Source organism: Protopterus annectens, chromosome 14.part0 (genome assembly GCF_019279795.1).
Source record: "Protopterus annectens isolate FY-2018-M chromosome 14.part0, PAN1.0, whole genome shotgun sequence".
Lineage (NCBI taxonomy): Eukaryota > Metazoa > Chordata > Ceratodontiformes > Protopteridae > Protopterus > Protopterus annectens.
In genome coordinates this window covers 1,110,111,541-1,110,137,252 of record NC_056748.1, presented here as the reverse complement: position 1 = coordinate 1,110,137,252, position 25,712 = coordinate 1,110,111,541, and the positions used below count along the sequence as shown (strand labels likewise).

Below are 25,712 nucleotides of genomic sequence, written 5' to 3'. Positions count from 1 at the left end.
GCTGGGAGATGCATCTGTCCCTCTAGTATGGCCTATTTATATCACAGGCCATATTTAGGCTCCTGGAACAGGTATCCCTAGTCCAGTTTATGGATATGCAGAAAGTTCATTAGGTTTGGGTCTTGCATTGCTCTGTAGGCCAGGCATAAGTCTCCCCTAAGAAGTCTAAATGATACGGAGTATAGTGACAAGGACTTTAGTTGGTCTGTGTAAGGCACATGCTGGAGCCCCTTGATCTTCTTTATTAGAAACCTCTGAGGTCTCTCTAATTCCTGCAGGTGCTTAGTACAGTACATGCCAAGAAGGGCATTATACTCTATTATGAGCTGGATAAGTGTCAAGTGTAGGGGTTATAACTTCTTTTGCTCTTAAGGCAATGCCTTTACTAATCAAGTGTGCTATGTAGAAAGCCTTCCTTACTACAGTAGACACGTGGTGGTCGAAGTTAAGGTTGCAGTCAACTTGCAATCCCAGATCCTTTACCACTTCATGGGTACTTAGGGCATTGTTGTTGATTTGATAGTGTGAAAGGACAATGTTTATGCAAAAGGAATGATTACGCATTTCTCTGTATTCAGTTTGAGACCGTGACTAATACACCAGTCGGTCTGCATGAGTCCCTTCTGGAGTATGATATAATTTGGGAATTCAATGATTGCCCCTAGTTTGCAGTTGTCTGCATACTTGTTCAGCTACAACCCCTTAGTTTTGACCTGAACTGAGAAGTATATAACATATAGTTGGAGGCCCAGCACTGACCCCTGTGGCACCCCACTGGTAACAGGTCTGCTGGTTGGTGTGGAGTCACCCACTTTGATAGTGTGTGTCCAGTCTGTGAGCCAGTTGGCAACCCATCTTGCAACGGACAGGTTTACATTCAGTTTGCTAAGTTTATCAGTAATGCCTGAAATGTGGAATTGTGTCAAAAGCCTTTGCCAGGTAAAGGTATGCTGTGTGCCCAGATTTGCCCTCATCAATGTCCTTGGTCACATTTTCAAATAAATCCACCAGATTTAACAGGTAGGATCTGCCCTTCACGAAGTTGAATTGGGTAGGATCCAGGGTTTGGAGGTCACCTATGTCTTTATTTATAAGGTCCATAATGATATGTTCCATGGCATTACAGATAAGGCTGGTCAGGCTTATGGGTCTGTAATTCCCTGGGTCTGTTGCTAGGCCACCTTTGTGGAGGGGAATAACTGTTGCTATTCTGCATTCTGCAGGAACAAATCCTGTGGTTAGGCTATAATTGAAAAGGGTACTTAGTGGTGATTGCCAGTTCATGTTTTAGCTTGTTTAGAAGACAGCCCTGGCATGTTGTCTGGTTCCACAGAGGCTTTGTTTTTGCCTTGGATAAGGCTTTGAGGACTTGCTTTTCAGATATGTAGGGTGGGGAGAAGGCATGTTGTAAGTTAAGAGGAGAAAAGGGAGTAAAACTTTCACCAAACCTATCCACTAGCAGGTTTGCTGTCTCTGTGGGGTATGTGTGTGAGATATCTTTGGCCACTAGTTCTGCATATGCTTGCGCCCTACCCTTTACCCTATAGTACGGAAGCAAAAAAGACCCTAATAGTACTAAGTTTCTGTCAAAAAAGGAGCCCTTGGAGGGAGGATTTAACTGTCTTATTTGCCTGAGTCTGAGGTCTGAGGAGGTGAGGGTTGGGCCTTGGTTTTGTTTCCTTTCCAGCAACTTTTTTTTTTTTTATTTATTTATTAGTTAAAGTTTGCTGATGCTCCACCATGGAAGCTAGTTTTAACCTGGGGCTCTGGCTTTGATTTTTTTCTGGTACTGCTGAGTTTATACACTACTGCAGTGACTCAGGCAGGCTTAGTGTGAGCTGCTTTGGCATTTTTACCACTTCCAGGGCTTGGGTGGGGGTATTAGTACATTTATACCCAGGAGGGTATAGGAGATGATACTTTGGTCCATCTTCACTTTTTATCCAATTTCACCCTTTGTGTCTTCTGCTGTTAGTTTGACTGGTCAGGATTACAGTTTAACTGACAGTTGTGACTGAAGTACATCTGTGTGACATCTGAATGACTGTTTGTTTAAGAAGTGTTAGTGAAGTTTGTTTTCTGTTTGTTTGTTTGTATGTGTAATTTGGAATTGAATCCATTAATTTTAAATGGAAACTTTAACACTAGCAAGCAAGGGCGTTAGAACTGATTGTAACCAGTGTGTTTGGTGAAATTTGGATGGTCTCCAGTTTGGTCAAGTAGGCTTCATAGATGTTGTGACCAATGGAGGGGGGATCTATAACTGGCTGTGACTTGTAACCTGGACCTAGAGTAACTCCACGGAGCTGTCTACTAGACAGGAGGTGAACACCACCTCCTTTGGTTTTCACACATTCATTTTATGGTCTAAAGGTGTGGAAGGCATTGTAGCCTTAGAAGTCCAGGGTACTTGCTGAAGCCTTAAACCAGGTTTCTGTGACTGCACAGACATCTGCATCTTCTAGTGACAGAGGTGCTTCCAGGGAGTGTAGCTTTTGGTTTAAACTCCTAGCTTTTAGCAGCATGGCCCTTACTTTGTTCTGATTGATTTCACTTGGGTATTGTATTAGAGACCTTGCCTAAAAAAGGCACTAGGAGGAAGGCAAGGGCCTTTGCCAGCAGCCGAAAGCCTAGAAGTGCCAGGTGCAAAACATCTCTTGCAAAGCAGCGAGGTTTTGTCAACCATGGCTTCTCAGGCTGACAGGAACTAGATTTCCTTTGAATGACACCAAAAATTGAGCCAATTATTGAACTCAATCATTTTTTGTTTATACTGCAGCATCATTCTAGGTGGGAGTAGTATGCTGCTCAAGGCTAGGGACATACCTGCCTGGGACACATACTCAGAGAGCTCAACCATGTCTCTCTTCATATAGTTCAGTCAGCTGGTAGCCCACCTCAGTTCAGCTCGGTATGAGAAGCCTGTGTTTTGATAACTTTTTAAAGTATTCCACAAAATGTTGAGCTCCAGTTTAAGTTCCTACTTTAGACAGACACCAAGAAAACGTATGCAGCCAGTTACCCATAGTGAGGTACCAACATCTAAAGAGCTAATGGAAAGTAATTAAATTATAACTTATATCATCTCTAATGGTAGAGTGCTGCATGGAGGCGGGTAAGGCACTCCAGATGTGCCATCCGTCATACACTACATTAAACTATGGCACCATCTGCCTGAGTCAGTGCTAAAGATCTAGACTGAGGGAGAGATGTGAAGGATTGCTGGAGTACGAAGGGGAGGAGACAGGCAAGACAAACAGTAATTCTGACTTTTTTGGGGGGGAGGCTCCTTTTTTTCTTTAAGTCTCCTTCCACAGCTTTTTGAAATGCTGCTTTTGTGAATTTTGATGAGACTGCACATTTTGTTTTCCTCAAAAAGGATTCTGAATTGGAAGTTTTTTTTTTTTTTTTTTTTTAAAAGAATGTTGAAAAGGATTGAAAAAACAGAGTGACCCCTTGAATCAATTTCCTTCTCTCAAAAAATGTTTTAAGGACCTCAGTAGTAGAGGATGCAAATAACTAAATTGTATAGGAAAAGATAATAATTCTGGGTGAAAAATTTTAGAAAAACTTTCCCTGGAGTTAGAATCTTCTGGCTGAGGAGAATTACATGAAGACTCACACACCCTTCCCCCTCCCACCTCCTCTCCCCGTTCATCTGGCTGGAATTTACTGTCAGATTGTGATAGAAATCTCTCTCTTTTTTTCTATCAGAATGTATTGAGAAACAATGATTTAACACATTAAAATAAGACCCTTTTGAAAGTTGCATGAAATTACCCCTGTCTGAAGTTAAAGAAACAGGAGAAGCATTTTTAAGTGCCGTTTTTCCTCTTTGGGAAACTCCTTAGACAAAGACTGAGCCAAGACAGGAGAGTTGCCTGAGAATCAGGCCCCTTACTCCAGCTAAGTGGTAAGCCACTGTCCTCTCCTTTCTCAGAGACACAAAAGTGGCTTTCCTTTGGTCAGAAAAGGCAACTCTACAGCCGCTGAGGACATGCTTGTGTCTCACTCCTTAGTGGCTTGAAGAACTACACCAGAAGGACCTGGATGAACCGAAACATGGTCTGAGGAACCAGAATTAGCCACAGTAGGCTCAACCACCAGCAGCTGAAGCAATGATGGACAGCTGGTCGGACCCCCAAAGACTCCCTAATAACTTTCTTCTTCTGTAGATGGGGGACAAGAAGAGCAGAGACTGACGGAGATTACTCTGTGTCCAAGCCAGGAAGGAGACCTGACAAACAGGAAGTGTATCTAGGGTGAATTGGTAACCATTCTGACAGAAAACATGGGTTCTCAAGAAAACTTTCCTGACTGAAACAAAAAGCACCAATTCCTGCCCCGCAACACATTAACTCTACATAAAAAAATTAAAATGCAACTGTCTAAAGTAGATTTTTACACGGAATATCCAGAAAAGCATTACACCAGTGAAAAAGTCGCTTCATAAACAAGACAGTCCCACAAAAAACAATAAAAAAGTAATAATTTCCTAGCATAAAAATAAGTTTCACATAAAAAAAACACTTTTTTCACAGAGAAGTTATAAAATGAAATGTCCTTCCCCACCAAGGAAACTTATCTGCCAGCCCTGAAAGGATGACTAGCCCTCAGTTCAAATTCCCTTTTTATACGGCAGTTTGGGTGCATGTATGGTGCTCTAATGCCTTGAAAGTTTGCTGGTGGTCATATCTTAGATAAAGATATAACCCATATAGCTCAAGCAGCTCCAACAGTGATCTAAATGTTAAATCAGAAAGTCCACAAAATATATGCACACTTTTTATGCGTTTCCCTAACTGCTCATTTTTAACCAGACTTTCTACCATATCTAGCTTTTTCTTGTAGCTGAGAGTATGTACAACTTGTGTGGGAACCCCCCCCCCACCTGTATGACAATCTAGATTTATTTCAAACACTTAAAATCCTACACCATTAAAGAAGAATGATGTTTTTGTATTCCTTAATTAACCTAATGTCTTCATAGCCAGCATTCCCCTTCTAAAACCTCACGTCACCGATTCCCCCAACCACAATTCCTACATGGACCTTTTCATTATCTGGTAAGCTGTACTCTTCTAACAGCATCCCGCTGTATATTATGCACTTTTAAACTTCCAGACTTCACTTCAGCTTCAGGTCTACATGTGTAACAGATATACAATAATGGTCTAAGAGAACACCCTTACCTTACACCTTCAAGAAGTTTACATTTCCAGGAACCTTTTGTCTGTCAGCATCAGCTTGACTTACACTCAGAATGTTATTACAGAATGGTTGATGGTTTCATACAATTCCTTTTAGACTCGGAAAAGAGTGAGACTGTAGTTGCTTTTTTTGTTACCTTTTACATTTTCTCTGAGGTTTCGTGATCTATGAGAATGCATACACGCATGCACACACAGTTTTTCAGGGTTGTAGGGCCTTGTCCCTTTATCAGTGCCTTCAGGGGGGACTTGCCCCCTTCAAAAAAATGATTTGAGTTGTGAATGTGTAAGGTTTTAGATGTTTTAGGTTGAATAAGAGCATGCTGATTATATGAGATGTAATTCTTCACAGTAAACTCCCCAAGCCCTACTTTATAGGTCACAGCACATCAGTAATGACCACTGTGTCTTTTATAAACCTAGCCAAGAAACCAGCATGCATCCAATAGGCTATTTTGGATTACAGGTTTGTTTTAAGGGGTGTATGTTAGTTATGGCATGATTTAACAGCTGCCTCTGTCCATCAGAGACAAGGGTGCCAGACCAGCGGTGATATTTCTGGTTTCCCATCCACTAGTCCATATTGTGCTTGAATTAGGCTAGGGAAGGGCTTTTCTTCAGATGGACTGGAAGCCTATTCCAGAGAATGGGAATTCTCTTAGATACATGTGTGTCTCTCCAACGTGTCCTATTTAAAACACAAGCAAAGTACTCAAAGTACTACATTTATTACATCTGCATACATTTTCCACCAATGTAGCTTTTTCCCTTAAGTAAGAATTCTCCCACATAGTTGAAAGCTTTCTCTTTGTCCAAATGTATACATAGTCTTTAATATTTCTTTTTCCTTGAAAAAAATCAGTACTATTTCTAGAGAATCATCATCAGTTCTTTCCAGTAGCTACAGATCTTCTTTTTTCCCATAACCAAAGGGAAAAAAATGAATTTATTTTCAGATATATGTTTGAATCTTAGAAACTCCGGCTGGGATTTATAAACTTTCACAACTGGAGAGTGCTGGTACATGACTGGTACTAGAGCCCTAACAATTCAGAAAGTTCCTGCAAACACAATTTGTCCCACAGTATGTAGCACCGTACCTGGAATCGGTACAATTTGTGGTCTGAGGCCACGTCTCTGATCCAGTAACAATAAGTGGGTGGAGCATGATGCTCCATCACACTCATAACTTATACAACATTAACTGCAGCTTCCTTCCCATAATACCACAGTGTTCCAATCTGCCACCTCTCCCAAAGACATGGTTGAACAGCAGCATCAGTATGAAACTGGTAAAAAAATGGATGGATACGGAACTACTAGGTAAAGAGCTTACATAAAGTGCATTTATTAAAGTGCTGCATAATGGAGTGGGACATGGTGCACGCGACTGTGCGTGTACAAACACACCGATGCACAACTCCCACCAAAGGAAGTGCTTTTACCACAGAATGAGATCTCAATATTTAAATATATTCAAATCAATGAAACTCAACATTCATGGCCAGCAAGCTGGTATGTGTAAAAACTGTCCCTGGCTATGACTGCGCATCAGAGACAGATGCCTCACCATCCCACATGGGTGTACGTTAGATTACTGATATTCCAAAATCTCAAACTCTCAAACTGCCTTTGGTTTGGAAGTAAAAAGATCAAACCAGCATTTTTCATGTATGCTGGTAAAACAAACAAAAAAAAAGTTTTTCTTTGCACAGGGGCAAGCTTCCTTTTGCCCACCATACCCTCTGCATAATATACAAATACCAACTGCAGGATCACATCATATTGAGGAATAGCAAACTCTCAATCCAAAGAAATGCCAGTATTTAGGAAAAAAGCCAGTTCGGTCTTTTACTTTTGAACTAAAGCAGCTTGAGATATTGGTCTATCAATCACCTGACAGACCACTATCCCACACTGCCAATCATCTCACATAGACCACTAGTCATAAAAAGTATACACTACCAATAAAGTTATAATGAAATGCAGCTTTTAGACTAGGCAATGTGTCAAACAGCACAACCATAATATCAACATGTATCCTGTACTTCCATTTCATGACTCATTACATTCTGGGCCATGTATGACACACAATGTGGACATATCACTTATGGGATTGCTCACTAGGTTTGTGAATCCCATGACCCATTAAGAAGTGAAATACACCTCCAATTCTTCAAAAATTAAGATCTACTTTTCTTTTTTTAAAAAGCTATCTTTAAATTGATTCCTATTTCTAGGATATCTGCTGAAATACTTGTAAACTGATTTCCTTATAATAAAAGGAACAGTTTCATAAGGTAGCCCATCAACTCTAGATATGATACAGTCTTCTACCTCTAACTACTTTATCCACTTCTACTGTTTCTAACTTTTAACTTCTTGCCAACCTTGCACCACCTTACTCATGTGTGCTAACCCTAACCCTACCCTTAACGTTAACCCTATACATCAAATTACCAAACAACCTTTCCCTAACAGTACCACAATGGACAACACAGAAAAATCAGTATTCAAGCAGGCCACAATATTTATCTCCTTCTCTAACCTTTACTTTAACCCATTTATGTTAAACACACACACACCCCGTCCCATGCCAAAACTTTTGACATTGCTACCAACTCCCACTTAACCACATTCAGCATTTGACACTCCCAGTCACCACCACACAGTAAACAGCATTCAATGAATGAGAGAGAGGTGCTGAGCACTTTAAGCAAATTAAGTTAGAAATGCTGATGTTAATAACAAATTTGGTTGAAATAATGAAAAACTCAGTTTGCCAGAACTTTGGCGGGGGGGGGGCAATTGAAGAAAAATATGAGCTACAATGATGGATGAGAAATGCTGTCCTTTATCTGAAGTGGAGTAAATGTTTTTGTCACATTTACTGAACTTCAAAATAAAGGACAGATAAATTGCTAACACAGAAAAGGGATAATTATTGAGGTTAATCTCATAATTGAGAACAAAAAGGGTAATCAGAGGCATCCAGAAATGCTACAACAGATTTATCTGACATACAGCTGCACAACAAATGGCCAAAGGAAGGCCAGGGGAGGTAGGAGAAATGGAGGATGGAAGTTATTAGTATTTGCATTGTATGCTGTGGATTTTTAAAACAAGTCAAGGACTCACAGTAGGAAAAGATAAGGTGGTACAGTGGAGACTGCTGGCTTGAGATATGAGAGACAGTATGACAGTGTTACAAAGAGGGATGGATAAGAGTGGTGATATTTCTGAAAACTGAAATAAATTTGAAGAAGAATGGCGTAAAGTGGGAGACGAATGACAGAAGTAATTTAAGGTATGTGAACTGCTAAGACACAAGGGTAAGATGGAAATCAACTTTGGGAAGGGCAGGGAACACAGAAAAAAGGACAAATGTGTAACCCCAGAGGGGAAAAGCATAGGGCTTTTGACCACAGAATAAATGGATGAAAGAGTTTTTAAATTTAGCCCACTGACAGTGCAGCAAACCAGATAGTATAATAGGACTGTGAGCATGGTCGAGGACAGACGGAGAGAAAGCAAAATAGAGAGAGAAAGGAATTACAAGAGAGAGGAATGGGGAGAAGGGAATGGAAGAGATATTAGAGATGGTACGACTAATAAAGTGGTTAGTGTTCCTTGGGAGCTGCTGATACGAGTTGTGCAGAGATGGCTTTTTCAAATCTATCACACTTCAGAAGAAAGGAAGAAAGATTCTAGAGAAGTTTAGGGTAGGAAGTAGAAATGGTCCACATTTTCTGAAATTGCCCATGGATAAAACTGATCTATGGGAAGTAGTGAAGGAATAAGAAAATATAAGGATGAAAGAATACAGAACAGAAAGCTAAGCTGGATTAGGAAGAAAAAATGGGAAGAAAAGAAGTAAAACGTGAGACAGACGTTGATGATGGGACACGTGAAGGGAGATGTTAAAATAAAAGAAAAACATTAACCTTAGAAACACAATTTGATTCTAAAATGGTCCATGAGGACAGGTTAAGTGTTTATATTCTAAATACATTTTCATTTCAAGATGGATTCCTGGTTGTTTTGATGGATTCCTGGTTGTTTTAGTCTGCTTCTGATTTACTTCCTGCCAACACAAGTGCTGACGTGACAAGTGTAGAATGTGTTTTTTTTTTTAATTCAGAATCTGTGCTTAACATGGAAAGGTACAGAGTCAGATTCTTAGTTAGCAAAACTAATGCTGTAGTGTTCATGTTTAATTGCTCAGTGGCTGTATTTTAAACTTGTATAATAATGTTGCATTTAATCAGCAATACTGTATAATATTCATGCTTTACATAGCTTGAGGAGACAAGACTTTGACTTCCTAGTCACCCATGTAACGTGTTCTCTACAATAAATGGGACTGCTGAATTGTGCTGTGTGAAAGTTATTTTGTACCTTAATAGCTTGGTGTTGTGCAATTCTTGGATTCTTTGAGCCAGTTGTGTGTTGCTGCACCAATAATTGCCAATTGGCCCATCAGTAGTATAGCTAGGGTGGGACAAGAGGGGCAACTGTCCTGGGCACTAAGTGTTGGGAGAGCGTGATCAGCTGATCTCTCTCTCTCTAATGAAATACTGGCTTTTAAAAGCCTGTATTGCAGTTGCAGTCAAACCGGAGTGCTGTAGTGCCGTGTGTGTCTGGTCAAAACTGTAACAAGCAGTTCGCTACAGTTTGTGTTTGTTTTACTAAAACCTGACCACTGCAGCACTCCATGAAGGCAGAGTATAAACAACTGTAGCAACTGTTTGCCACATTTGTAGCAAGCAGTTTGCTACAGTTTAAATGAAGATCCTTTTAACAAAATATGTTGAAGGTGGGTTGGGGGCTGGGCACAGAAACGGGACCTAACTGGGGAAGAGTATATTTTTGTCATGAATCTCACTACCTGGTTGGTCTGTCAGTAGAGGGAATGTCCTTTTTCGGTCTTTAGTAGAACAGCTTAGAGGGGTAGATCTAACTGTAATAAGCTAATCACTTGCAATGTAGTGACTTATTATAGTGACGTAGTGGTGTGTCTTTGGTGGTTCATAGTACTGGTCCAGGGATTTGGTTGAATGAGCTATGCTTCTGGGGCCCACTGTGACAGGTTTTATGAAAGGTAAACTTCTGTTGTGTCAGTATATTTTATTTCCCTCACCTTCAGCAGAGTTTCTACAGTTAAGCTTTACTAATAATGTCTACAGCAGATATAATTGTACGTGAGCAGGTAAATTGTATGCAAGATTAATCAGTTAAACTACTAATACAAGTTTCTTTAATTGTGTGCATCAGGGTTTCAATCAAGAAATAACAAGGACAGAGTATCCCTGTCAGAAGGATGGTGTATCCTTCTCATGTATGACTCTTGGTTCAAATCAAAGCTAAAAAGAAAAAGGAACACAGAACATCCCTTACTAGTTTGACAGGGGACTTACAATTATAGTCACATATCTGTTTGGTATGAGAGTGTGGGTTTTTATCACTGGTGCCAGTGCAGGTGTTTAAAAAAAAAAAACACAGTATGGGAATCTGGCCAGGCATATGTTCAATTAGCATGGTAGAGGCAGCTATAATTATTTCTGAAATGGTTGGAGCTCAATAGAAACGTTACAATTTCTGGAAAAAGGGACTTTTGATAAGGATATTCTAGAAAATCTACAAAAAAATAAATAAATTGAAACAAGAAAGTATTAAGGTACCAGCCTCTTGGTCAGCTTTCAATTACTGGCAAGAAGCAGCCAAAAATATGGAAAATGAATCAATAGTTAGAAGTCAAGAATATAATTCAACTAATTTGAAGTCATGGCTGCAGGCAACTAACAGAAAATTCGGTACTTACGTATTATTGCAACCAGATTTTGCATCATCTTTTAACTTTGTTGATTTCTACTGAAACGGCATCACTGAAGTGTAATATGGAAGGGTACACTGTCAGAAAGTCTGCCGGAATATTGGTGGTGGTTTTAAAAAATGTTAGGACTTATAATTTTTAAGATTTGTGGGAAGCATCCTTTAAACATGTCAAGCATTGATTTCTGTGACCACAGTGGTTATGTGTGTATGCCTGTTGGTTCTGAAAGAAGTGTGGCAGTTAAGCGGATGATATTGTGCACAAGCGGAGTTTAAACAGCAGATTAGGTGCTTGCTGTTATTTTCTGTAGTGTTTTTGTAGTCTTAGGGTAGACTTACCATTGAATCGGCTGTGAAAAGAATAGTAAAGGTTTTGAAAACAGATCTCTTTCCTTCACTGACTGGCAACATGTCAATGGAATGCTTTAAAAGTAGAATGGGACTTGCTTAAACTGACACGAGATGCTGGCGATAAATGGGAAACCTATTTTTCAAACCTTACTTTTCCGACTTCAGTTTTTTCAGCCGTTTCAATGATAAACTTTAGTAAAACTACTAAAACATTACAGAAGACATGTGTCTAACCTTCATAACACTGTACTGCTACTACTTGACCTAAACAGAAGCAACCAGCATTGCCGCAAACATCTGGTTGCGATAATACACAAGTACCGAATATTCATTACAAAACACTCAGACAAAAAATCATATTCCTGCTGTATGTATGCTTTAAGACAGTTAGAAGTCCGTAGTTTCACATCCAGAATCTTCAAATTATGACTGGTCCTCGATTTCTTCCTCCCCTCCTCTACCTTATGATCACCCTCCTTCTTATGAAACCATTAGTTCTTCTCCGAGAAGACAGGTGGATACATATGTCACCGAAACTCCTGCTACTTCCACAGACACAGCACAAATTACTTCCAGTACGTCTAACCAACAAGATGGGTCACTGGTCTACAATACTAGATTTAGACAGCAGACAGATACCATCAGCCAAAATGAGACTTGCAATTTCCAGTATTTTTCTGGACTATCCAGAAATCAGAAAGATTCTCCAGTAGTCCTGAAATCACTTTACAAACACCACAATTCTGTTTAGAAATGTGCACCAAATGCAAGAGTTAGTAAAAGAGCAACTACAGTCTGTTTCTTTCACAAAAAGCATTGGTTAAGTGATGCTGTGGAGTCCAAGATACTCTACAAAAAAGAAAATCACTAATGTGATGTAGATCAGGTAAGAAAGAATGAACTATAAAGGGATGTTCCACCCTAATGACCTATGGATTTACATCGTAAAATGAGTGTGGATGTGAGTGGAGATGGTTAGGCCTGGGCGGAGTCACAGGCACTGCAGGGGGTGTGGCTTTGGTCTGCTTTTCAGCATCGCAAGAGGTAGCAACCTTAGCCACAATACTGTCAAGTGAAATGTTAAGACGAATAGCCAATAAAGGGAAAAGTTATATCAAAATCACAAACAGGGAGCTAGCAGAAAGCATGTACGAAAACTAAAATGATTCACTAATAAAAACTCTCCACCAAAATCTAATCCCTTAATGAAAGCTAGACAATTGGCTACACAGTTTCCAGTGGTTACTGATGAAGAATATCACTAGACTCCACCTCTTACACAAAATGCAGAGGAAGAAACAGATTCCAATTCTTCCATTGAAAATGATGCACATTGATAGGGTGGATAGTACACTCATGGACTGCAGTGGATTTTCAAACTGTTATAGATAAATATGCCAAAATATTGGAAGGACATCTACAACTATAAAATCCAACTACTGAAGACTTGAGAGAACAGTTTTGAAAGCATCAACACACACTGACATTTATTTTAGGAAACTACAGGAAAAAGCAAATATGGATGATTATATTCCATAGCACACAGATGACGGAGTTCTTGATGCTAAGAGTATCTTATTAGAAGATGTTAATACAGCATGCCCCAAAAGTCTAAAGGGGCAAGAATTAAAACCACTGTAGAGAAAGAAAATGAATTTATTTATGCGTATTTACAGTGCATGACAGATGCAGGCAAAGCTTTTTCTGGATATCCAGAACCTACAGGAGGAGTGGCAGCTAGTGGGCTGTCATCCGCTTTTGTGAACAGCTTATTACCACCAATTCAAGAGCAACTCAAAAGGGTTGTTTAAACTGGCCAAGTTAATGCATTTGTGAAACTGTCGATCAAGAACAATATATAGCAGATAACACACCCCAAGAAGAAAAAGAGCAAAAGAAAATGACATTCGGCTGCAACAGATCAATATCAGCTTACAGAGATGGTGACCCCAAATCTATGAAAACAACTGCCAGCCACTATTGGATAAACCAGTTCTAAAGGACAATTCAGGCAGGCATTAAAGCAGCAATTCAATGCAGCCTTATAGTGCAACTGTATGTATGGAATCACATGAACCCCAACACCTCTGGCTTCTCTAACTTCACACTTCTGCCCACAATGTCAAATCTCTCATCAGACATCTAAATAGAACCACATTTAGACATTTTCATCCTTCCACTGAGTTGCTAACTCAAATTGTAAACATAATACTTTACATATTTACTCCACAAATCTAGGTCATGGTTGAAAAGGGCCAATAGACCAGTTCATTCACCCAGCTATCAAAAAGTAACAAACACATTTTTCATTGACTTAACCAACTCTAGTGCTATACACTTTCTGAAACTTCTGATGAGGTCCTATCCTAGGCTGTAAATACTGCATCATTCAATATAGTATATGCATGAAAAGGTTGAAACACCATATTGGTGACCATGTTACTGTCAAAAACAAGAAACTTACCAATGCCTTATTGAGGCATTCTAGGGAATGCACTGATTTTAAAAGATCCTTGTTTTTTGTTATAGGCAGAGGAGTTTGAATGAAATATACGAGTTGACTCAATGAAAATTTTTTAGAACATAAAGAAGCATTGTAGCAACTGAGGTTGAATGCCACAAACAAACCAGGCATTAATGACCATTATTCATTTATTAGTACTTTAAAACTTGGAGCAAGCATAGTATAAATTTACTTTTTTTTTTTACATGTATATACAAACATATACATTTTTAAAAATACTTTTTAATGTATATGCATTTTTTGGTTGAAAAACTTTAAGGATGTGTCTTTTAAGAACTATTGTTGTATGGTTAACTCATAATTAACACACATTCTAAATTTTGCATGGCTGCAGTTAATTAGGTTTTTTACGTAACGTATTTGAACGGACTCTGATGATGCCTTGATTTATATTGGGCAAAAGTACTAAGTCTGTGATTAAATTAAACAATGGTTAAGTGAAGAAAAGCTAGTGTTAAGTTGTTGTCTGCATCAGAGATTTGATATTTTCATGTCATGGACTGAATTTACTAAATTGTTCACTGAATGATTATGTTCACTGTATGATACGTTCACTGTTACTGGTGAATATATTTGTACTTCTTTTTTCTTCTTCTTCTTTTGGCTTTTCCCGGTTAGGGGTAGCCACAGCAGAACTCCAGTCCGCTAATGATTGGCAGTAGATTTTTATGGTGCCGAGGTGCCAGCTCGATGCCCAACCTTCAACGAAGGCACGCCCATTCTATGCATGTCTTTCGAATGCCACTAGACCACGGGGAGGACATGCAGACTCCACACAGAAGGCGCTCCAGCTCCAGCCGAGAATCAAACGGGAGAACTGGTGAATATATTTGTACTCTATTTTATTATATTATATTTATTATAAATTAATCTAATTTATAAATACATTATATTATTTATAAATTAAATAAATAAATAAAATACATTCACTGTTACTGGTGAATATATTCGTACGCTTACCATGTTGCACAGCTTTGCTTCCCAGCTCTCTGCTGACAATGAAATCCAAGCCAACAAGCACAAACAACTAAACAAATGAAATATTGAATCAAATTTCCTTTTGCAGAAGAAACTGGATCTATACCTGAAAAGATGATGCAACTGATAATGTAATGAGTGGAAACTTGGCAAAGCTGCAAGCATGCATTAAACTGTGCAGCACTGCAAAGCTGCAAGCATGCTGTTAAACTGTGCAGCACTGCAAAGCTGCAAGCATGTTGTTAAACTGTGCAACACTGCAAAACTGCTTACCCTCAACCATGAGTTGAAGAAATGTCATGGCTTTTTAATATACCGAGAAAATAAGGCATTTATAAAACAGTGTGGAAATATAAATTCATAGATATATTTCATATTAACTGTTCCTTGATGTCACCAGATGGGGGCTTAGTATTTTAACCTATCATCATTAAAAAGCTAGCAAAAGCATACCAAGTCCTACATAATGGTTTCAGAATCACAAACGACCGATCACCAGACATACCTTAAAGTGCCAGAGTATTAAAACAGCCATAACCATGGCTGTCGTAGTCCTTCCTTTACCACTAATGCAGTTAAACACAAAGGCTGTGTGCGAATCTTCTGCTAATGCTGTCTTCATTGCCTCTAAAAGTCGGTCAAAGTCCTTTAGAGAGACAAAAAAAAAAAAATATTTTATGCAAACAGAACCACGTAGTTCCATGTCCCACTAGAAAATCTGGGTTTGTTCTAAACAATAGTAAATTACTTCAGTAATGCTGCAACAGCCTTTTCTCACAAGGTTCTAGTTACCAACAGGATTACATGCAAGTGACTATCCAAAATTTTAAAATGTTACTAAATTTGTTCCAATACATGTACAAGCTAAAATATCCTAACATTAAACAAGACAGAACAGTTAAGTTTTAAAAGAACATCAGCCTACTGAGAGAGCTCTAGTCAAGTACTAACTCACTGAAACCTTAAAAGTAAAAATAAAATATGCTACTTTTATTTATTTATTTATTTATTTTACATTTGTTCACTGGAAAAGTCTGACTGAGCCAGAAGCCTTTTTACATCGGAGTCCCAGGGGGGAAAGCTCCACTACAAAATAAAACACTGAATAGTAATAATTCCAAAGTAATTATAAGCTAAAAACATGGATCATAAATGTATCCAAAAAGTGACAATTTCAATAGGTAGCATGAAGGAAAATGTGTTCAATATGCAGAGAAATGGTATCTAGAGACACAACGTTCATCTGCTCATTTCTGTAATACAATAAACATAAGACCTCACAGTTTATTAGGCAATATGGGTGGGAGGGTGGCATAATGGTTAAGGTATTTACCTTGCAGACACAAGGCGCAGGGTTTGAGTCTCACATGGGGTAACTGGCTAGGCTTAAAATGGCCCACAAGGACAGTTAGCCCAGTACTGATCTATGAACCTATGAACTATATTATTAATGCATTACCTATAAGTACATATAAGAGATATTAGAAGTAGGAGGAAGATTACAGAAATGGGAAAGTAGCCAAAGTATGGTAGCGGTGTACTGGAGTATGAAACAATACTAATCAGCCCGGAGCTGTGCAGGGACAAAGCCAGTTGTGGGTTAGGTGTTTCTTGAGAAGTAGTTCAAATTTGGATGTGTTAGTAGTTTTTTTTAATTTCTCCAAGTCTTTTGGGTTTCTAATACCATGACGGGAATGGACCCCATTCCTAAGTCAAAGTAGGATTAAAGTTCATGAAATTAGTATTGTTTTAATTTTTGATGTCATTCAAAAGTGCTCTTCACAGCACCCACCATGTGCTCTGTAAGGACTCCTCCTGCAATTTGTATGGGGTTTACATGGACTGGTAACATATCTAAATATGATTGTAGATTCTTTTTTATAAGACCTGTTGCTCCTACTACTACTGGAACTGTCTGAGTATCTTTCTTCCATATTGCTCTCATTTCTGTCTGCAAATCCTGATATTTTATGACATTGCATCTCTGTGTACGCAGGACACTGTAGTCACTGGGTGTGGCGATTTCAATGACCAATGCTACTCTTGTTTTCTTTCCATGGACCACTATATCCGGCTTTCTAGCATCTGTCTTTTGAACTGTTGGTAATGGGTGATCCCATGTGATGTAGACTTTATCATTTTCTATGATGCTTTGTGGCTCGTGTTTCCAGTGTTTTTCAGCCACTTCAATACCATAATGTTTGCACAATCCCCAGTGTAACAATCTTGCCAAATTATGCTTTTCAGTATACAGTCCTTCTGCTTTTAGTGACTGTTTCCACTTCGGTTTTACAAAACCTAAATTTGTCCGTTTCTCCCACATATTCAATGGACTTTAAAAACCAGCACGTACGTAAGCTCACTATCTTGGGCTGCCAATATTAACCTTTTATCTCTTGGTTTGAATTTGCCTCTCTAACCATTCCTGCATTAATTCCTGATCAACATGAGGTTCTTCCAGAAGTTTTCTATACTTGCAACTATATTTATGCATTTTCCAAACTTCTTGACTTCTCATCTGGTCCTTAAACTTACATTCTTTCCTTTGATTTTTATCTACTTCTGGTTTGATTTCCATTCCTGCTTCACGCTGATATGCTTCTGCTAGATTAAGCACAGAAGTCATCTTAGATTTATTCCGTTCAGATTTCAAAACTTTCACTACATTTGGGTTAGGTGAGGTCAACAGATGTGAGGAGTCCCAAGATTGCAGATTTGTACATGTAATCAATTTCAAGGAGGCCCATCCCTCCTTCAAACAGGGAATATATAATCTCTGTATACACTGAGTTTTGTAAATAATTTGGTGAGCATGAAGCATCCTTCTTGTTTTCCTATCTAATCTATCCAACACATTTTGGGGCCAGTCAATCACTCCAAAACTGTAAGTTAGGACAGGAAGAGTAAATTGGTTTACAGCTTGAATTTTGTTCCTAGATGTCAACACTATTTTCAGGATTAATTTAAGTCTTCTAAAGTATCCCTTACTAAATTTTATTTGCATTTGTTCATGTTTTATTGATGATCCTTCATCAATTCCCAAATATTTATACACTCATTCCTGCTCAAGTTCTTTTATATCACATTCTTGTCCCAAACTGATGTTTTCTTGGTGCTGCAGTTTTCCTGCTTTAAAGGTTGCTTTTGCATATTTATCAAGACCAAATGACATTCGTATATCATCTGAAAAAGTTTTGACTATTGCAGATGTGCTTTCAGTTCCTCATCTGATGAGCTATACAGTTTTAAATCACTGACAAGGAGAAGATGAGAAGTCTTTACACTTTGTTGTTTTCTAGGAGCCAAATTATAGCCATGGACTAAGCTGTTAATTAGACAGCTTAATAGGTTAAGGGGAAGACAGAAAGTCACCCTGGAATATCCTCCTTTTAATTTTTATTCCTGGAATAATAATTTGTCCTTTATCATGGCTTAATTGCAAAGTTGTCGGCTGCTGTTTCATGGTCACTGTAATGTATTTAATCAGTGTAGGATGCATCTTATACATTTCCAAGCATTCCTATCCATGAATGTGGGATACTATCAAATGCCTTTTTGTAGTCGATCCCTGCCAAACTTAGATTCTTCCCCTTTTTACAGTTCATAGGTTCATACTAGGCTATCTGCCCTAGGGCATTTATAAGCTTAGCCAGAATGTGTTTGGCTTTCGCCACCCATTTTAAATTAATTTTGCTATGCCCTTTTTTGAGGTTAGTATACTGTGCCTCTGTCTAACAGTGACACAGAAGTGATACCCGGGTTAAACCTACGATCTCCCATCCACTCATCAAGATTCCTCTTGAAGAGAGTCAGTGAGGGACTCTGCCTAACCTGGACTGGGATTTTATTCCAGAGTGAAGGGAGCCCTCTGGCTTATGAATCTGTCCCTCCAGCATGTCCTATTTATTTCGGTGCTGAGGTTCAAGTCTCTCGAGCGTGTAGCTCGATGGGATTTGGATTTTCTGAGGTGCAGCATGTCCATTAATTCCGGGTTGGACATGGCTTTATACGTCAGGCACAGATCGCCTCTGAATAGGCAGCATGGCACTGAGTAGAGCTGGAGTTTCTTTAACCGGGCAGCATATGGCATCTGTTTGAGCCCTTTGATCCTCTTGGTGAGGTACTTTTGGGGTCTTTCCAGTTGCTGCAGGTGTCTGGTAAGGTACATCCCAAAAGGGGCATTGTACTCAATTATGGGCCTGATGAGGGATGAGTAAAGAGGCACGATGACCTCCCCTGATCTAGATGTGAATCCCTTCATGATTAGGTGGGCTATATAAAATGTTTTTCTAACCACTTTGGCCACGTGGTTGTCAAATGAGAGACTGCTATCAACTTGGGTCCCCAGGTCCCCAATTACTTCTTCTGTACTTAATGGATTACCACCTATGTGGTAATTTGTGGGCACTTTGTTTTTGCCAAAGGGGATGACTATACACTGTTTGGTGTTTAGCTTGAGGCCATGGCTCTGGCACCAGTTGTCTGTTTCTATGAAGCCCCTTCTGGAGGATGCTTGTGTCGGCTGGAGAGTCGATTATGGCGCCCAGTTTGCAGTCATCTGCAAACTTGGTCAGCCACAGTCCTTCTGTGTTGGCCTGTACCTCCGAGAAATATATACCGAACAAGAGAGGTCCCAGGACTGAGCCTTGTGGGATGCCACTTGTAACTGGTTTGGAGTCTTGACATGGCTCCAGCAATTCTAACCATGTGGGTTCTGTCCTTGAGCCAGTTTGCAACCCATCTAGTGACATAGGGGTTTATATTTAAGCTGGTGAGCTTATCTATAATGCCAGTGGGGTATTGTATTGAAGGCTTTTGCGAGGTCCAGGTAGGCTGTGTGGACCACCTTCCCTCGTCAATGGCCTTGGTGACTGTTTCAAAGAAATCAACCAGGTTTAAGAGGCAGGATCTGCCCTTAAAGCCAAACTGGGTAGGATCCAGTGTCTGTAGGTCCCCAATATCTTTATTTATGAGGTCCATGATGATCCTTTCCATAGCTTTGCAGACCAAGTTAGTCAGGCTTATGGGGCGATAGTTTCCAGGATCTGTTGAGGCACCACCTTTGTGGAGAGGGACCACAGTTGCTGTACGCCACTCTTTGGGTACATATCCTGTAGTAAGGCTGAGATTGAACAGTAGTTTTATTTTTGGGTTTAGCTCTTCTTCGAGTTCATATAAGACGCAGCCTGGGACACCGACTGGTCCCATTGATGCTGTTTTTGCTTTGGAGAGGGCGGCTCTTACCTGAGCATCTGAGATGTCAGGGGGGCAGTACTCTGCTGGGATAGATATTTGCCCTTTTGGTGGGGTGGGGGGAAGAGAAGTTTGCGCTGAACCTGTCAGCTAGGATGTTCATGAAGGTGTTCATAGAATGCGTGTATAAAGGATTCTGCGGTCTGGGCCATATCTTCCAAAGGCCCGGGGGCTTTGAAGGATTCCACCTCGGTTTTGAGGAGTGTGAAATTTGCTTTAGAGAAGTTTTTCACTGTGGTTTTCTGGGCTAGGGGTGGTGTCGGGATGTGAATATCCAGTGAGATTAGTTTATGGTCTGATCTTACCAGTGAGGGATACTCTTCTGTTCTGGAGCACAGAGTCCCCATGTTGGTGATGATCAGGTCCAGTATGTTTTCCCCTCTTGTGGGAGTGGTAACAAGTTGTTCCATAGCATTTGAGTTTATAAATTCTAGGAACCTTTGGGCTAGGGTGTTGGAGCTAGAGTAATGCTCCCAGTCTATGTTTGGGTAGCTGACGTCGCCCAATATAATGGTGTTTGGAGAGACCTTCATATTTTCCAGTGATCTCAGGAAGGCCGAGTGGGGTTCCTGGGTTAAGGAGAGTGGTCTGTAGCAGGCTATAAACTGGAAAGCAGTTTTACCCACTGATAGTTGCACATGGATAGTCTCTGATGCTTCGTGCTGTGCCACCAACCTGGCGGTGTGGGTATCTTTGATGAATATTGATACTCCTTCTCCTTTTGTGGGTCGGTCCAAGTTTTGGGGCCGAAAAGCATGGTATGAGGTATAACCTGGCAATGCTGGAGTGCTCTTGGGAGCCTTGAATCAGGTTTCTGTTACTGCACAGATATCGATGTTTTCCATGCTAAGGAGAGTTTTGAGTGCGTGCATCCTGAGGTTTAGACTTCTGGCATTGAGTAGCATTACTCTTAGTTTCTTATCCCTTGTGATACCTATGGAGGTGGGTTTGTCTTTTGAGCCTTGCCTAAAAAAGGCACTATGGGGGTAGCAAGAGCCTTTGCCAATATCCGAAAGTCCAGGGGTGACAGGTGCAAGCCGTCCCTAGTGAAGCATCGTGGCTTGTCGAGCATGTCATCCCAGGCTGACAGGCATTGGATCCCCTTTGAATGACACCAATACTTAAGCCAATTGTTGAAATTGATCATCTTGTCTTCAAATTGTGGCATCATTCTTGGTGAGGGTAAGATGCTGCTCAAGGTCAGGGTCATACCGGCCTGGGCCACACGCTCAGAGAGCTCCTCTATGTCTCTTTTCATGTAGTCCAGGGAGGTACATCTCAGGTCATTCACACCAGCATGGACAATGACTGAGTCATATTTGTACTTGCCTTGGAGTGACCTGGGTGCTTGTGTTATGTGGCAGATCCTAGCGCCCGACAGGCAGCTCACCGTGACCTTCTCCTTGTTCAGCCTGGTGAGCGGGACGTCAGTGTGCCTGATGATAGAGTCACCTATTACAAGTGTATCAGGTGTGTTGTTTAGCCTTAAGGGCTGTGACTGCTCGGCACACTGGCTTTGTGAGCTGTGTGTTGCACGTGTTTTGTTTTGGGGTAGCAGTTGCTTGGGTGTCTGCTTTGGAGGTCTCTGCTGCTTAGGCAGATTTTTATTTAGAGCCTCCGAGTATGTTTTTGTGTGTTTATGTGTTTGGTTTGCTGTCGTGGTAGGTCTATGTGAGACCGTTCTTCACTATGACTAACTACAAATGATCCTTTGTTCCATATGACTTTCTTTTATTGCCCTTTTGGTCTACTGCCATAATTGAGTTTTCTTCTAGATGACTATAAACTATGTCAGCATCAATTCCCATACATAGTATACATGTCACCGGCAGACAAGTTACTGGTCTATAATTTTTTGGCTAGCTTTCAGGTTCACTTAAGTAGGAGCATTGTTTTTCCTATTGTTAGCCTGGTTTGTGTCTGTTCAGGGTGCACAATTAAATAGTTCTTACTCATGTTTAAGTGTTCGTGCAAAGATGTTAGCCTGGTTGGTGTCTGTTCAGGGTGCACATATAAATAGTTCTCACTCATGTTTAAGTGTTCGTGCAAAGATGTTAATACTTTTAACCAAAAGTTAGGTACTGCATCTATATCTGGGGTTTTCCAATTAGAGGCTTTTCTTAATGTTTCAATTGCTCTGTTACTTTATCCCATTTCATATCCTGTACCTTTAAACGTCTTATTATTTCTTTTACTATTTCTATCCATTTACCATCTTTGGTATGTTCCACAGGATCTTCATTGATACTTGTCAGAATGTATCTATTTCTTTTAGTTTTTGCCAGGCTTTTAATTCCTTTTCCCTTGTTAACCAATTCTCTACAAAACCTTTTTGGGTCATCAGTACATTGCTAATTTTGTACGTTTCCTTTATATTTATCTGTATACTTTCTAAGTTTTTCTGCCTGTGCTGAGATTTTTAGTTTATTTGTGACAGTGCATGATAGATCCTAGTGTGTTCTAATACTGCGCATTGCCTTTATCACATCTATCTTTCTTAGTATTTTTGCTGATCTGTTCCCGCTTCTATATTCTTCTAACAGTGACACTTCTCGTCTTAGTTGCTTTATGGCGTTCTCTGTTCAATACTTCCAGGAAGGTATTCGATTTCTCCCCTTCCTTTCCTTCACTACCCTGTCCTCTTGTGGTAGAACTTTATCAGTTATTAATTTAGCTGCACAGTAATATATCCTGTTTACTTCTGTTATATCACATGGATCTCTATGGTGCTAATTACTGTGTTCATTTGTTTTACCAAATTTTTGACTTTTGGGGATTTATTGACCTTCTGCAGTCTATTTCTTTAATTGATGTTAATATATCTATGTCTATTAAATCAAGCGACTCTTCTCTTCGCTCACTTTCTTCTAAACTAAGGGCACATTTTTTGTTTTCCATTTCCTGCAGGCATTCTCCAGAATGTTCTATAGCATCTTCCTGTGGCATATTCTCTTCAATTTCATGCTGTGTCATATGGGAAATCACTGGCGTATCCCTCCTCAACATTAACTGTGTCAGTTTCTACGGTTTCCTGTTCCTTCCTTTGCTGTCCAGCTTTGAGAGAATGTTTATACTGGTTTCCTATGGAAGGCTCCAAAATATCTTCATATGGCATCTGAACAATTGCTTCCCATTCCACTGGTTTCCCCTTAATTTGGATATCCATTGTTCTATCCTGTTGTGGTGCGTTCTGAATTAGATTTTCTACACTGAATCCTTTACTTCACAGGTAGTCCATAACCTCAGTCTCTAACTTCTCCATTACAAATCTCCTTTTCTTCTTTGTCTTCTTATTTTTTGTATTGTAAAATGATCCATGTCTGGATTCCTTTGCCTGTACTTCACTTCAAATATCTTTGGTGCTGCTTTTTTGTATTGATTAGTTTACCTTTCTCTGTTATATAAACATTACACCATATCAAATCTTTTTCTTTCTCATGCCCATATTTCTTCTTTAGACATCTCGATCTCCCTGCTTCTCCTTAGTTTGGGGACTCACTCCCTCATGCTGTGATGTAACCGGTGTTGGATCTTCTACACCAAATCCTTCACTTCACAGGCACACCATAACTTCAACTTCTATTTTTTTAACTTCTACTTTACTAATCATCTCTACATTCCCTCGTTGTGATACTATTTTCTTATTGTGAATTTCCCATATCTGGATGCATTTGCTTGTATTTCTCTTCGAATATCTTTGAGGCTCCCTTCTTTATATCGATTAATTTGGCCTTCTCCTTTGCCTTACACCATATCAAATCTCTCTTTCTTTCCCACGTCCATATTCTTTTTTATACTCTTCCAAAATCTCTAGATTTTATTGTTTATATTTTCACACTTCCTCAGATGTTTCTTTTTCTAAACATTTCAAAGTTTCTGTTTTTCACAAGTCTGTTGTATTAATGAATATAAATTTTTATTTGAAGCTTCTGACAGTTTTTCTTATAGAAGTATTTTTCTTTCCTCTAATTTCTCTCAATTGTTTTATATATCTTGTGTCTGGAAATTCTGAGCTTATTGCAAAATAGTAACTACATAATTTCTTTCTTATCCTCAATAGTCCACTTTATCGTCTTTATGGCTGTTCTTTGGCATATTAGTTGCGATTTTTCTGGACTACTACTTCCTTCTACAACAGGGGGGCCCATCCACCCCCTGGGCCTGGCCCCACTGTAGGAATGTTTCTGTACTTTGAGAATTCTATACAGTTATCCTTTCCAATATAGGCACCAGTGTGCCTTCCAAAATTGGGCACTTTTTTATCCTGGGTCGCTGGGTCTTGTGCACCCAGCTATCATTTTAAACTTACTTCTGTCCATGATAGAGGCTATAGAAATGCAGTCTATATATCAGGGTAATCTTGGTGAGATTTTGTGAAAAACAGGGCCCACCTTGCGAAGGTACTCACCAGGACTTGAGGATTAATTCAGTTTGAGCACTAATCCTCTCCTTTACTTGCTGACTTATCTCTCCATCCAGACTTTTAATCGTCTTTAATATGTGCTGAGGGATGGAATTCCAGGACTTGGATATTTGATTGGAGAACAGAGAATCCCCAAAACATTTGCTGGATTGGCAACTTTTAGTTTATTTATGAGTTTGTTTGCCTAGGGTTCTGCAGTTGGAGTAGGGCTATACTGTGTTTTTGAGTGCAGGGCAGTTATCAGGTTGGTGAATGACAGAATGTGCTATAATTAGCTGGTTGAAGGAATAGAAGATTAGATAGTTCTATCCATTTTAGTTGGCAGAGCAGTGATGTGATCTGTCAGGACAGTTTATAGCAAACCTGCGATTTTATTATAACAGGACTCTAATTTGTTTAAGTCTGCTTTTCTGAGATTTGTGAAAATGGGAGAGGCATATAGAAGCGTGGAGAGTAGATGTGTTCTGGAGATGGACTGTCTGGTGTTGCTAGTTAGGAATGGTTCGACTCTGAAGTGAGCCAAGTTTGAGTTGGCCCTTTTTAATGGTTAGTACTGTGCGTTTCTCAAATTTTAGACAGTTGTCAATTGTGACACCAAGTAGTTTGGTGGGATTGACAGGTTCAATTTTAATTTTGTTGGACAAATAGATGATGAAGGGGGAAGGTGATCATGTGTTTTGTTTGAGAATAGCACTAGCTTTGTTTTATTTGGATTGAGTACAAGTTGATTGTTGGAAAGGTAGTTTTCAATGTCCAAGATGGAATTTTGGGTTATTTGTAGATCAGGTAGGGAGGGGTTTGAACAAATGAGGGAGGAGTCAGTGTACTGAATGATGGTTACTAGGTGGGTGGCTGTACAGAATTTCTTACTAAAGATGGCGAAGAGTAGTGGACTGAGAATTGATCCTTGTGGCATACCCACTGAGATAGGTAAATAGGGTAGAGAATTCATTTTGCAACTTAACTGCTTGTTGTCGGTCAGATAAGTAGCTGTGAAACCAGGAGAGGGCTGGCTGGGTGAGGTTTAAGGAAGCTAGTTCACAGAGTAGTTTTTGTTGGCATATTGTGTTGAATGACTTGGCATATCAAGAAAAATGGATGAGATGGCTTGGCTATCATTACTGAGCTAGTTGACTATATT

General features: G+C 39.6%; 1 protein-coding gene across 1 annotated transcript in view; it reads right to left on the bottom strand.

The window, feature by feature from the left end:
* The window catches only part of PALD1 (phosphatase domain containing paladin 1), a gene marked incomplete in the record, with an annotated part of 1,459,376 nt that overhangs the window by 583,287 nt on the left and 850,377 nt on the right, over positions 1-25,712 (bottom strand). Inside the window, 1 exon segment of the mRNA XM_044056896.1 lies at positions 15,401-15,541. Within this exon segment, the coding sequence (XP_043912831.1) occupies positions 15,401-15,541 (141 nt within the window).